The following is a 15,383-nucleotide window of genomic DNA, read 5'->3' as shown; positions in this document are numbered from 1 at the left end:
CATCTTTGGCAAGGGGGATATTAAGATCTCTGACACCCTTGTTTTATCCTTTGTCCTTCATGTCCCTAAACTTAAGACCAATCTTTTATCTATTAGTAGCTTAACTAAATCCATTAACTATAGCATAACCTTCTTTCCTACCCACTGTGTTTTTAAGAATTGAAATCTCAGAGGATGATTGGGAGTGGCCATGAGGCGAATGGAATATACTTGTTGGACAAACCCGATAGGAATTTTGGACCACCTCATGGAGTAGCCTTGGAGTCAGTTGTGTCAGAGTCTATTGATAGAGTCATGTTATGTCATTTCCGGTTTGGTCATTTGCCTTTTTTCTGCTTTGAGTCATTTGCTTCTCAATATGTTTAAGGGAGTGTCTTTATTGAGTCTTGTGAAGTGTGAGGAAAGGGTTTTTTCTTCTATTCCTTTGCCAATGGGAAACTTACAGGGCTTTGTGGAGGCAACAAGGTGGAGGAAAGCCCTAAATGTGGAGGCCTAAGACTTTATGTTTGAACAAATAAGAATCAAAGGGTGTCATAGCTTGATGATAAGGGAGCTGAAGAAAGCTACAGTTCTGGTGGAAGGCTTGGAGATAGTTGAATGGCTGAAGGAGTTTTTGCAAGAAGCAGCAACAAAAGGAAAGCAGACATGCTGGAAAGAAAATAACACAAAGTTTGAAAGGAAATATATGGTGGAAAGTAAACAGAATGCAAAAGTTTTATTCATATCTCTCTCAGAGTTTTTTGAATAAAACATTTTCCCTAATCCTTCACCCCCAAATTACTAAAATACCCCTCATTCCCCAAATTACCTCTCATTCCCCAAAATTAGAAAAATACCCATAATTCCCCAAATTCATTCCCTAAATTACCAAATTACCTTTCATTCCTACAAATTACTAAAATACTCCTCATTCCCCAAATTACTGAAAATAATCTTCACTCCCTATTTGCTGAAGTACCTTTCACTTCCCCAAATCACCAAAAGACCTCTCATTCCCTAAAATTACCAAAATACCCCTCATTCCCTAAAATTACCAAATTACTTCTCAATTTCTAAATTACCAAAACATCCTTCACTTCCCAAATTTCCATATTGCCCCTTTAATCCCAAATTACCCTATGCCTAAATTACCCAAGCACCCCCTTTTCCCTCTAACTGTTAACGAGTTCTTTGTATTTGAACCCAAATTGGCATAACACCTTTCCCCCAAACCTTTGCCCAAAAGTTTTAACCCCCTCTTTGCTTTGGGCCCTCTCATTTTTAGAGTTTACAAAGAATCCTCTAGATCTTCCCCACCTCTTTTAAACCCTCCTAAAGCCCTCAAATCAATCCCTGTCGTTCCTAACCCCTTCTCTCAAACCTAGTTCTCTTGGATGAGAATTTTCAGGTTCTCATAGTCTCCTTCCTTCCCATTATAAATGGGAAGCACTGTTCCCAAAAAAGTCGCTCTCAATTTGAAAAAAGGGGAGGGAAACCTTTGAACTAAAAAAAGATAGTGAAGGAGACGAGAGAAGAAAAAAGAGGTCGTGATAGGGGCTCTCAAACCAGAGGAAAAAAGGAGAGGAAGGCATTTTCTATTTCCTCCCTAGTTTCCATTCACATCACCTATCTCAGCTACCACTGCTGCCAACACTTTATGACCATACGTTCCGGTGCTGCTGCTAGTGCCCTTGGCCTGCCCCTCTGTCACCACTGAGCTAAAGTTTCCATAGCATCAATCTAAGAGATTGATATCATCAAGTTATTCAAATCGTGTATTTCGAGTTTGCTAGTTCTCTAGGTTCCAACAACAACATCATTAATTTTTCCTCAAATGAAGGCTACATAGAGGTAAATCTTTTACCTCACTAGTAGGATTGTAGTTTTGATTTCAAAAAGTAATTCTTTTACCTAATATCTGGTGTTGTGCTTGTTTCTTACTTTGTTCTGTAAGTCTACGAGTATCCGGACTCTCCTATATTGGAAGGCAGCAATTCTCCATTTCTCTCAACTCTTCTGGTCATTCAAATAAGTAAGAATGTGGGAAGCCTGATAGAAAAGTGATGGCAATATACCTTCTCACCCTTTTGTTCAAGTTCCTGCGTCCAAAAGGGGATTGGTCCAGAATAGAAGAAAGAAATATTCCCAATAGCAGTATGCCTTCCAGATGAAAGGGAGTGCAGATGCTTAACTTGGTTTCGTAGATTACTATCGATTAAAATTAAGAAAGGGAAGCTAGCATTCACATTGACCAGAGAGGGGTGCCTAACCTTTTCCCCTCTCTTTCTCTCTCTCTACATACCCAGATTGGCCTTGTCTAGGCCGAGGAGCATGGAGTCACTTTCGCTCAATTGATTTTACAGAATGCAAATCTGGTAGACCTATCATTCCCTGATACATATTTGTCTTGATGGGTGGTGACTCCATTTGCTCGACCATGAAGTGAATAGCTGGTTTTTGACATTCACACTAGAGAAGTAAGAAGCAATTAGTAGTTGCAAGGTCCTAAGCAGAAGCAGAATACAGGTTGATGGCCTATGGAGTGTTAGAATTATTGTGGCTTAGATCACTTCTTGGAGAGCTAGGCATTGTTCATGATAAGCCAATGATGCTATATTGTGATAATCAGGTAGCTATCATTATAGCTCATAATCCAGTCTAGCATGACAAAAGAAAACATATTGAAGTGGATAGGAACTTTATAAAGGAGAGAGTAGCTATTGGAAAAGAGTACCTTATTTTTCTTTCTCTACTCACCAGAACTCTATTTTCTTCCTTCTTCTTGTTACTGTTCTGAACTTTTCTTTCTTCTTTTCTGCCTTTAAATCTTAGTTAGTTTTATTATTTTTCAGACCCGGTTCACCACCAATGTTTTAAAACACGGAGGTGTAGTGCGAGGCATTCCACTACGTAGAGGCATGAGGCATAGTTCAGAACGTAGGAGGTGTAAGCCTCCTGAACACAAGGAGGCGTAAGCTTCCTTAAGAGGAGGGGGATGAGGAGGAAAGAGGAGGAAGGGGAGGAGGAAGAAGAGGAAGGAGGATCTCATTTTTCTTTATTTTTAATAAAAGTCTTTTATATTAAGAACAATGACATAACACTAGTTGAAAGAGCGGGGGGGGGGGGGGGGGATGGCTTTGGAGGTGGCCGATGGAAAGGGATAGACTGTGGCATGAAGTAATAGCCAGCATAAATGGAAGGTTGGAAAATGGTTGGGATGCAGGTGTGTCTACAAGAGCTACTCTGGCCTCACCTTGGAAGTGAGCCTGGTAAGGCTACATGGGCCAAACCTGGACCTGGTTAACTGCCAGCCTGGTCCCTTCCTCTTTTGAAAATTGAACATTGCACGCCATCTTGTTGTTCATTAAACCATTTGTCAGGACCTGCATAAAAGACCTGCTAGTAAATTCCAGAATACTTCTACCTATCCCACAATGGCCACAACTGACCAATTAGTGCATTGTCTAGGAATATGGTTTTTGTAACATCATTTTTCCTGAATTATCACCTTATTCTTCTTATGTTTCTTAGAGTCATACTTGAAATTTATTCTTTGACAGTGGTTGATCTGAAAAGGCTTGAGCAAAATGCAAGAGATGGACCATCTGATCCATATGCTTTGGCCAAGTGGCGGATACTCAACCGGTTGCATGACAGAAATGAGACAATGTATTACAAGGTAAATCAGTGATGTTACTTTTATATGCTTTGATGAAAGTTGAATTTTTTCTTTGCTATAACTTGTTGAGGTTTACTGTTTTATGACCGAGAAGATATATGCTGTTGCTAATTGTAATAGATCATCTTCCTACATCCCTTGGTTTAATAGTGTTTCTCTATATCTGACAGGTTTTAATTGATAATATTGAAGAATATGCACCTATAGTTTATACACCAACTGTTGGACTTGTGTGCCAGAACTACAGTGGCTTGTTTAGAAGGCCAAGAGGAATGTATTTTAGTGCTGCAGACCGTGGAGAAATGATGTCCATGGTTTATAATTGGCCAGCTGATCAGGTTGTTACGCTTTGATATGACAGAAAATTGTTACTTTTTTTTTTATTTCGTCTTAATCGGTGAGCTTGGCATTATTTTCCTGTGAAAGTTTTAATGCTAGAATATTGTTTATGACTTTTTCATGTATGAAACTATCTTTTACCTATATTCACTAGGTAGTGGATGACTGATTTTTATTTTGGTACTTAGTTCAACCTGAATAGTTGTATTTTACTGAAATGTAGCCTGGATTTAGATGTTCAGTTGGCTGTTAAATATCTCTTGGACAGAACTGAAACAATATTAGCTGGTGTAAACATACCAAGCTTGAAGGAACCTTCAATATGGTTTGTCTTAAAATCTTCATAACTAAGCAATGAATTTTATATTGTTTTATAGTTTTAAAACAAAGCAATGAATTTTATATTGTTTTATGTCTTATCTACAGCAAGGTTTTGAAGTTTAACCCATATGGTTGTTAACATCCAGAAATTTATCCTACATGTATCCATGTGCAACTACATGTCTTTTTGTCACCAACAAGGATAAGGCTACCCAAAGTATCATTCTTTATGGATAGTTTTTTTTTTTTTTTTTTTGATGGTGGGTAACCCAAAATATCATCTTCATCAAAGCTTTGTCCCATCCATATGGAGCCAGCTACATGAATCCTGTTTACCCCATTCTGTTATATTGAATATGATATGATGTCAATTGTTAAATTATGGGCCCTTGAATCATTTCTAACTACTTCCACATATGTCCTTTTTGATCTGCTAGCTCTTCTAGCTCCTCCCACTTGAAACAGATCACCTCTTCTTACTATTGCTGTAGGTGGTCTTCCAAAAAGTTGAGAGTAAGATGTTCAAGGAATTGAAACACTAGAGGATGAGTTGTTTCCATCAAAGAAGTTATGGAGAAGTATATTTAAAACCATCAAAATGTTAGACAGTGTATGCCCTTAGCTCCAATCAAAATGATGTACATTATGACATTTAATGTAAATGAATAAAGTACATATTTGATTCATGTTATTATGGTGTGTTTCTGTGTAATACCCTTAAACTGGATACATATGAGACTCGTGTTAGTTTAGAATCTTCACAGCCGTTCATGTTGTTACCCATGGAAGTGAAAATGGAAATATGTTGTTAATACTATCTCTTGTTCTCCATGTAGGTCTAGTAGTATTCATTGGGGAAATGTCGATTCCAGTAAAATTTCATGTCACTACTCATGGAAATGGAAATATGTCGTGGAAATATTAGGGAAATTAAGGACATTTTAAACCATTAAGAACAAGAAGTTTGGAGAATTACCCCATGGTGCTCTAAGTATTGCTGAAATGGTGTTGAGGTGTACTCTTTTGCATTATTTTGAAAAATAGAGAACAACTCACTTCTGTATTTCATAAGATAGAGCCATGTCATCCTTAACAAGTCATCAACAAAAATTACAAAATACTTATAACCATTGTATGACACTACTTTGCTTGGACCCCAAACATCTAAATGGACTAAAGAGAAAGGACTCAAAACACAACTATCAACTCTAGGACTAAAAGAGACTCTATGGTGTTTCCCGATCTGACTAGACTCACAATCCAACGATGGAAGATGACTTAAAGACGGGACCAATGACTTCAGAGCCTTGAATGACGGATGACCAAGTTTATAGTGCCACTGGAGAGGAGTAAGAGAGGAATGAAGAGCTACTTTTGGACCACCACCATCAAGATAATACAATCCACCTCCCTCATGCCCTCCACCAATCTTCATCCCTGTCTTGAGATCTTGAAACACACAAGAAGAGGGATAAAAGGTTATGGAATAATTAAGTGACTTGGTTAATCTACTAACAGACATAAGATTAAAAGGGAATTTGAGTACATATAAGACAAAGGATAAAGATAAGGAGGTAAGATCAACATCACCAATACCACAAATGGGAGAGGTAGAACCATTAACAAGGGTAACTATTTGGGATGTAGAAGATTGAGAAAGTGAAGAATACACATACGGAGTCCCAATCATATGATCAGAGGCTTTAGAGTCAATGATTTAGTGTGAGGGTTTGGAAGCCAAGCAAGCCATACTTGAATGTGCAAGAGTAGTTGTGTTCTACTGAGAGGGTGTCCTACGAAACTTCTCATATATCTCACATGGGACACTCACCATTTCCTTCCCAGAAGCACCAGTAGATGTGGAGGGGGTCTAATTAACTTGTTGGTTCTCACTAATTGTACCACCACCACTAGTCACAACGTGATTAGCCCAAGTGTTGGGTGGACCATGTAAGTCATAACATAAGTTAACAGTTTGTCCTTCTAATCCTCAGTATGTGCATCTTCTAGTACCGGTACTTCTTTTGCCACGACCTTCCCCTCACTCTCGACTTCCACTATGGCCACTAGTACGATTAAACATAGGACCACCTTGGGTCCTTGGAAATCCATGACCACCTCCACCACCTCTTGTGACCACAAAACCAGACCTGTCCAAGAGAGAGGAAGACTCCGTAGGGTCCATAAAAATCCTCTGAAGTCATGTAAACACTTCCTCAAGAGAGGGGAGAGCATATCCACCCAATATTTGTGCTCAAACAGGTTCACATTCAGGTTTTAAACCCACTAAAAACCTTGTCACATCAAGTTGCTCTTGTTGTTGCTGCTGAATTTGAACATCTGAAATCAGAGGGTGATACACATTAAGCTCATTACGGAGGTTTCTCATGCTTGCATAGTACTCTTCTAAGCTTTGATTACCCTGCTTCAAGTTAAAGTACTCTTGGTAAAGTTGGTACACTCTAGTGGTATTATCTTGGCCAGAATAGAGTTTCTTAGCATGGTCCCAAATTTCCTTGGTTGTATCCAGGAACATAAAATTCATACTAATTTTAGGTTTTGTGCTATTCCACAACCAGGTCATAATCTGTGCATCCTCCTGTTCCCACTCACTAAACCCTAGAGAATCAAAAGAGGGTTTCTCGTCTCTCACATGTTTCACCTTTTTCTTGGCTCTCAAAAACACTTCAACAAATTTAGCCCATGGCACATAGTTCTCACCATTTAATTTGATAGAGGTCATTTAAACATTCAGGTAATCAGGGGAAATCATAACACTTGCCTTATTATCACTACCCTCTCCAGTTGTTACTGTTGGTTCGGCTGTCGTAATTTGTATGTTTATCCTTGTTGGGTCTTAAGTCATTAGTTATTGGGCCTAATCTTATTTAGTGTTTATTTGACTAGGTGTCCCTCCACTAATCAGGGGCATTCTAGTCTATTTATGTAACATTATGTAATGTTGTTATATATAATAGATTAGGGCTGGCTGAGAACTAATTCTGCCGCCCATCTCATATCTTCTTCTTCTTCTTCTTCTTCTTCTTCTCTCATTCGACAGCTCTATTTCAGCAAACATGGTATCAGAGCACTAATCTTTTGACTGGTTACAGCAGCCGCCTTTTTCTTCTACTCGCAGTTAACTCTCTCTCTTCTTTTTCTTGGTTGCTGCAAAGAAACCCTAGGGTTGGTCGCAGAACACAACTGGACCTACATCTAGGGTTTCCCTTGGTTGTAGGGCCCAAGGGGAGATAGACCCAGAGGCTGATGCCCTAATAGACGCAGTACAGCAGATTGTAGCCATTTTGCTAAGATAGATCTGTGTAAAACAGATCTAGGAGAAATGACGAATCTCAGCAGTCCTAGAACTGTTCGTGGGTGAGAGTATAACCTGAGATAGCAGTGCTTAGCACACAGTAGAAGCTAACACAGCAAGTTGCAGGCTGCGGCAGCAGTGATTAGAACACAGCAGAAGGTAGCACAACAGATTATAATCTGCGACAGCAGTAATTAGGGCATAGTGTGCAGTGTAGTACTCGGTGTTTCAGCTCTGTGTCGGGTTCTCAGGACTGAGTTTACAGTGCAGCAAGCTCCGTAAGTGTGAAACAGTTCATTATATATTGTGTTTACAGTCTTGACTTTACGAGTAGGAGAAGATGTCTTCCATATCCGGGGAAGTGTCTTCTAGAAATGTTAGGGCTTGTGGGAGGTCTCCTAATTTGGAGAATCCAAATCTGCACAACCTACAGATCACAAGTGTGTTGTTGGATGAGTACAACTTCAGAGAATGGTCTGTCTCAGCCATGTTGTTCATCACATCCCGGGAACTCACCGGTTACTTGGACGGGCAGAAGAAGGAACCCGAAGTGGGGAGTGCTGAATATGCAGCTTGGCGCAAGGAGAATGCTACAGTTATGTCCTAGCTACTTGCCTCAATGACTCCAAGAGTAGCTAGGACTGTTCAACATTTCTCCACGGCTGCCAAGATATGGGAAAAAGTTTCTAAAACCTATGGGCAGAAAAAGAATAATGCAAGAATTTACAGACTGAATCAAGACATTGCTGCCTTGAGGCAAGGAGATATGAGTGTTGCAACATATTTTGCTACACTAGAAGGACTATGGGAAGAGTTAGATCACCACCTTATTATTGATTGGGAGAATGCCAGAGACAAGGAAAAACATGACAAACAAGTTGAAGAGGGTAGAGCATTTAAATTTCTGGCTGGCCTAGATCCTATATATGAGAGCATAAGGTCCCAAATTCTGGTAAGGGATGAAATGCCAGACTTACATCATGTTTACTACCTTGTGAGGAATGAAGAGGTGAGAAGAAAAGAGATGCAGGTTGATACTCAAACTAAACTAGCTGAACAGTCTGTGGAACATTCAGCCTTAATCTCTACAAATCAAAGGGGAAACAGACACTCTGACAAGAGACATCTGAAGTGCACCTACTGTGGAGGGGAAAGGCATGTGAAAGAGACCTGTTGGGTTCTCCATCCGCATTTGAAGCCAGCTGCATTGAGTTAAGATAAGAAGCATCAGAAGGGTCAATCTGCAAGTGTGAATCTGGCTACGGGTCACAGTGATGATGATTCAAAACACTCATCCACAGTTACTTCCTCTTCCATGGGACAGACTACTAATTCCCCCAGAACCGGGTCCTTGGGTTTTACTGCCGATGAGGTAGAGGTACTTAGCCGGGCCCTAGCCTGTCTAAGCACCAATTCTCTTCCATCCTCCTCCCTTGCCAGATCAGGTATTGTCTCTGCCTTTAGTGCAACTAGTACTATTGATCCTGCCTCTTGGATTATTGATTCTGGTGCAACTGACCACATGACACACGTCTTCCCTATTTTCTTCCTATCATTTAATGTCTGGCCAAGATAAAATGAGGGTTGCTGATGGTTCTCTCTCTACCATCTCTGGGAAGGGAGTGGTTGACCTAAGCAAGGACCTCTCACTCAAATCTGTCTTGCATGTTCCCAATCTTTCTTCAAATCTCTTATTTGTTTCAAAGCTTACCAAAAATTTGAATTGTAGCATAACGTTTTTTCCTACCCATTGTGTCTTTCAGGACAGATTGACGAAGAGAACGATTGGGAGCGGTCATGAGTGTGGAGGTCTCTACTACCTTGATGCAGACATCAGTTCGGCATTACAAACATTTGCTACTAATAGTCAGTCCAATGTGGAGTCAATAGCTAGTTTACATCTGTGGCATGCTAGGCTAGGTCATTTACCGTTTTCATCATTGGAAGTATTGTTTCCAGAATTATTCAAAGGTGTTTCAAGTCAAGAATTATTTTGTGAAGTCTGTCAACTATCAAAGCAATGTAGAACTGTTTATTCAACTTCGAGTAATGAAATTCAAGCTTCTTTTGACTTAGTCCACTTTGATGTTTGGGGCCCCTCTCCCATTATTTCTGTTGATGGCTTTCGATATTTTATTAGTTTTATTGATCACTATTCTCGATGCACATGGATCTACTTATTAAAAACACGAGAAGTGCCGCGGGTAATCATGACTTTTTGCAAAATGATTGAAACACAGTTTGGCACGAAAATCAAACAATTCGGGTCAGATAATGCTGCAGAATACTTTGAAAGGTCCTTGAATCTGTTTATGGAGGATGCTGGAATGATTCATCAGTCATCTTGTGCTAGTACCCCCCAACAGAATGGGGTTGCTGAGCGCAAGAATAGGCACCTATTGGAGACTACTCGAGCCTTACTATTTCAGCACAAAGTTCCAAAAAACTATTGGTCTCAAGCAATCCTTACTGCATCATACCTGATAAATCGAATGCCATCCAAGGTATTGGGGATGAAAACTCCTTTCTCTGTTCTTTGCCCTCATCTTCCTGACTTTTCTCTTCCACCGAGAGTCTTTGGGTGTGTATGCTTTATACATGTCAAGGATCCGAAGAAGACCAAATTGGATCCTAGGGCTACAAAGGGAATCTTTTTGGGGTACTCTCCTACTCAAAAGGGATACAAGTGTTATGATCCAGTCACCAAGAAAAAATATGTTACAAAGGATGTGGTATTCTTTGAGTCTCAATCCTATTTTCATTCTTCCTAGAATCCTCTTCAGGGGGAGACTAGTGGGATTGAAGAGGATTCTTCTGTTCCCCCTTTCTTTGTGCCTCTCTCTACCTCAGACCTTCCATCTTCTCCTCTTGATCCACCTAGTTGTAGTATCCCGGGTGAATCTAGTGAGGCTCCCATTGTACCAGCCACTACTAGTGATGTTGCAGATGTTACTGAAGACTCAAGCAGGCTGCAAAGAGATATCAGAATCACCTACAACAGAAGGAAGAAGGGCCCTCTAACTCATGACAGCAACCAATTGGACTCGGATCAACCTGTCTCAGAAACTCAAGGTAATCCTATCAGTTCTTCTGACTTGGATCTTCCTATTGCCCTTCGTAAGTCTACCCGTTCTTGTACTATCAGACACCCCATTGCTGATTTTGTGTCTTACTCACATTTGTCTCCTCGTTATTGTTCTTTTGTGTTTGCTCTCTCTTCTGTGCATGTTCCTACCAGGTATTCTGAGGCAGTATCTGACCCAAAATGGAAAGAGGCTATGGATGAAGAAATGAAGGCCTTAATGAAAGCAGGGACTTGGGAATTAGTGGATCTACCAGAAGGGAAAGGCACTGTTGGATGCAAGTGGGTGTTCACTGTGAAGCATAGGGAGGACGGGTCCATTGAAAGGTACAAGGCTAGACTGGTAGCAAAAGGGTTCACTCAAAAAGAAGGGATTGACTACAAAGAAATCTTTGCTCCGGTGGCAAAACTCAACACAATCCGAGTTCTATTATCATTAGCTGCAAATTTCTCATGGGAGCTACATCAGTTGGACGTGAAGAATGCTTTCTTGAATGGTGACCTGCGTGAAGAGGTTTTCATGGATCCTCCACCAGGTTATGGGTTTGGCAAGAAGGTAAGTAGATTGAGAAAAACCCTATATGGCCTTAAGCAGTCCCCTCGAACTTGGTTTGAGAAGCTATGTGGGGCCATGAAGAAAGGGGGTTACACTCAAAGTGGGGCAGATCATACCCTATTCATAAGGAAGAAAAATGGCAAACTTACAGCACTTATTGCATATGTGGATGATATGGTAATTACAGGGGATGATCAGGAAGAGATTAAAAGACTAAAGGAGGTCTTGGCTGCTGAATTTGAGATCAAAGACCTGGGCCAACTGAGATACTTTCTTGGGATTGAAGTTGCAAGATCCAAAGAGGGCATCTATATATGTCAGCGGAAATACATCATTGATCTTCTTCAAGAGACAGGCATGATGGGGTGTAGGCCAGCAGATACTCCAATAGAACAGAATCATGGTCTAAAGGAGTCAGTAGGAGAGGACTACCTTGATAAGGAAAGATATCAAAAGCTGGTGGGGAAGTTGATTTACCTGTCCCTCACTCGCCCTGACATTGCTTATGCTGTACATGTTGTCAGTCAGTTCATGCACACTCCTAAAATCCCTCACATGAAAGCTGTGGAAAGGATCCTCAGATATTTGAAGTCTTGCCCGGGGAAAGGGATTCTATTCAGAAAAAACAGTAAAATTGAAGTTGAAGGATATACTGATGCAGATTGGGCTGGCTCAGTTGGGGACAGGAAGTTTACTTCTGGGTACTGCACCTTTGTTGGAGGAAATTTAGTTACTTGGAGGAGTAAAAAACAGAATGTGGTTGCTAGATCTAGTGCAGAGGCCGAATATCGAGCTATGGCTCATGGTGTTGCTGAACTTTTATGGCTTAAGATCCTGCTTGGTGAACTTGGAATAAAGATTGAGTGTCCTCTCAGGTTGTACTGTGACAACAAGGCTGCCATCAACATTGCAAATAACCCAGTGCAACATGATAGAACTAAACATATTGAGATAGACCGTCACTTTGTCAGAGAAAGAAACGTCTCAGGAGAACTCTGCATCCCTTATACTCCCTCCGAGATGCAGATTGCAGATGTTCTGACTAAAGGGCTAGCTACAGTGAAATTCTTGGACTTACTTGGCAAGCTAAACACGATTGATATCCATGCTTAGCTTGAGGGGGAGTGTTGGTTCAGCTGTCTTAATTTGTATGTTTATCCTTGTTGGGTCTTAAGTCCTTAGTTATTAGTTATTGGGCCTAATCTTATTTAGTGTTTATTTGACTAGGTGTCCCTCCACTAATCAGGGGCATTCTGGTCTATTTATGTAACATTATGTAATGTTGTTATATATAATAGATTAGGGCTGGCTGAGAACTAATTCTGCCGCCCATCTCATATCTTCTTCTTCTCTCATTTGACAGCTCTATTTCAGCAAACAGTTACCATCATAACAAAATCACCCCACACCACAAAGGAATTCAACTATGATAGAAAAAGTCGCCCTTTACTATTCAGCATTACACCACACACCACACAATAAAGTACTGCTATGACCACACTGCTGCTGTCATGGGTTCAGCACCCGAAAACCCTACTATCACCACACATATCCAGTTATAAACAGAGAAAAAAGAGGTTCATATGCATACCTACCAATCAACACTGCCACATGGATGAAATCCAGCCCAAAAGAAAGAGAACACACTCCACGATTAGTCGATTAGAGATTTCTGTTCACACTTGTCCACAACCAGCCCCCTTTGTGTCATCGGGTAGAGGGTTTCTAGCAAACCACTACAACAGCCACCACCATGTCAACTGTAGGCATATTTACCTCCAAGAAGGAAATACGACCACTCCTTTTTGGTCCCTTATCGATCCTCCAATTCGTTTAGAAGTTACTTCAAAGAGAGGTTCTGATATGGTGTTCTCAGGAGGACGAAGAGAGAGAAAAGAAAACTGAGTTCTGAACTGATTTCCTAGGGCTCTTATACCATGTGAATAATTCGAGTAGCCCTAGTTCAGTTCTAGGTCTGAAGTCAATAAGAAGAGAAGAAGAAGAAAAGAGAGAGAGAGAGAGAGAGAGAAAAGAAGGAGAAAGGGTTCGGTATGAGAAGAAGAAAAGTCACCTCTCTCGGCCGTCCCACTTTGTATTTATACTCTTTGTATTAGATTACAAAAGACAGAGTTGTCCCTCATTAAGTATGGGACACACAACTTAAACCCCGACAAAATAGACAACTTAACCTTAATTAGATTGATAAAAGACTTAACTACCCTTGTATTGTCGATTCTTACAGAACTAAAGTTCAAGGGGATTAACTTTCAAAGAGATGCAGGTAATACAAGCCAAGATCATAATTTTTTCCTGAATTCTTCTAGGACAGAGCTCTTGCCTTTTGTTTTAGATAATGTGATATTTGATAAAAACTGATACTTTCTCATTTCTTATGGCAACCAAAACATTTTATTAAAATCGTATGAATCGTGTTGTACAAGGAATGGGCAGAAAAGTCCCTCAGAATGTTTTGAGAAAGTTGGTCTCTTATATCTAGAGCATTTTAGTCTTTTTGTTTTATTTTCAAAGGTATTGTTGTCTTTGTGTCTATGTTAATATTATGATAATTTCAAAGGGGACAAAATCCCAATAGGGACTTGTTTGGTACCTATTTTCCCCCTCCTCCTCCTCTTCTCTTCTTCTCCCTCCTTCAGTTGAACACTATCCTTCTATTATTTATTTTCTGTCTGTGTTGAACAACTGTTCCATGTACCACCCCTACACCCAATATAACTTGCTAGTTAGTATTTGTTTTTCAATTGTTGATATTTTGGATCACTCAGAAAACATTGTGCTTTTTGATGAGAAAAAAATGCAACTTTAGCAATTTATGAATTACTTTTTTTTTTTTATATTGTAGGTTGATATGATAGTGGTAACAGATGGAAGCAGAATATTGGGTCTTGGAGATCTTGGTGTTCAGGGCATTGGAATTGCAATTGGGAAGCTGGATTTATATGTTGCTGCTGCTGGGATAAATCCACAAAGGGTAAACTATAGATTTTCCAGTTTATTACAAATATCCTATGTGTTTTACATTTTCTGTAAATGTTCCCTATGTTTGTTTTCTTGATTCTTTACACCTGTCCACCACACTAAATGCCCATGAAAACATCTACAGGAATATTGAGATGAAAAAAGTGTCCCAAGTTTACTTTACCATGCCACCATGTTTTCTCTCAACTAAAATCTTGACATACTATTTTTGTCCAGACAGTTGTTTGCTTATTCTTCATCCTCAACCTTTTTTTTCCAATTGTTAATCCCAGTTTCCCCACTTAAGATACAAATAGGTTGGCAGATCATCATTCCTACCTAATATTTCTTCCACATCCCACCTATGGTGTTTGCTTTTGTTAGAGTTGACTAAACAGGGGCATTTGAGTCTTTTCCATTTCAGTAATGTATGAGTTATATGCCTCCTGTCTAGATAAGGGCATTTATGTCCTTGTACACTTATTTACTAAGTCTAAATATATGGTCGACTGGATTAGACTCTTGGTCTTCTCAGTTTGACACTTTTATCCTTTCTTCTTCTCCTCTCTCTCTTCTTTCTCTCTCTTCTCAGTCCGGCTGAACACTAACATGGTATCAGAGCGCCAATAATAGAAGTCGACTGCAGCTTTCTTCTCTCCTTTCTTTTCCATTTTTTCTGGTGTAAGAAATCTGGGTTAGAGGACTGCGAAGAAACCCTGGTTTCTGTAGCAACATCTAGGGTTTCGGTGGGTTAACTTCTGGTGACAGTAGATGACTGCAGCAGTTCGAGCGAACAAGAATTTTTTTTTTTTGTGTGTGTGGACTGCTGTCACTTTACGTGACAGCTGTGGTGGTCGAGTAGGTACAGTAGTTGTGGTCTGAACCCTCTAATGAGCAGTTTCAAGAGGGATTCTCTATGTTTTCAAATCTGCCTGTTAGCAGATCAGTGGTGTTCAAAGTGGCTGAATGCATGCTAGGGCAAGCTCGTGGTGACTATAGGTGTGTTGGTGTGGAATTTGAAGAACAGTAGTGTAGTGGCTGAAACTTCTCTTTTGTGTGTGTGATGGGCAGAACCAGTTTCGTAGATTGAGATGGCGTCGGTGGGTGATTCGAGTGGTGACCAGAAATCGAGTGT

At 40.1% G+C, this 15,383-nt stretch overlaps 1 protein-coding gene across 1 annotated transcript in view; it reads left to right on the top strand.

Moving 5' to 3' along the window:
- LOC104609908 (NAD-dependent malic enzyme, mitochondrial-like) overlaps positions 1–15,383 on the top strand; it is a 138,772-nt gene that overhangs the window by 9,639 nt on the left and 113,750 nt on the right. The window contains exons 3-5 of the mRNA XM_088895930.1: positions 3,540–3,658; positions 3,829–3,996; positions 14,133–14,261. Coding sequence (XP_088752056.1) covers positions 3,540–3,658; positions 3,829–3,996; positions 14,133–14,261 — 416 coding nt within the window. The remainder of the gene's footprint in view (positions 1–3,539; positions 3,659–3,828; positions 3,997–14,132; positions 14,262–15,383) is intronic.

The sequence above is a fragment of the Nelumbo nucifera genome, chromosome 1, assembly GCF_055504915.1.
Source record: "Nelumbo nucifera cultivar China Antique chromosome 1, China Antique-T2T, whole genome shotgun sequence".
Classification (NCBI taxonomy): domain Eukaryota; kingdom Viridiplantae; phylum Streptophyta; class Magnoliopsida; order Proteales; family Nelumbonaceae; genus Nelumbo; species Nelumbo nucifera.
The sequence above is the reverse complement of the archived record's forward strand: the minus strand, read 5'-3'. Positions and strand labels throughout refer to the sequence as shown.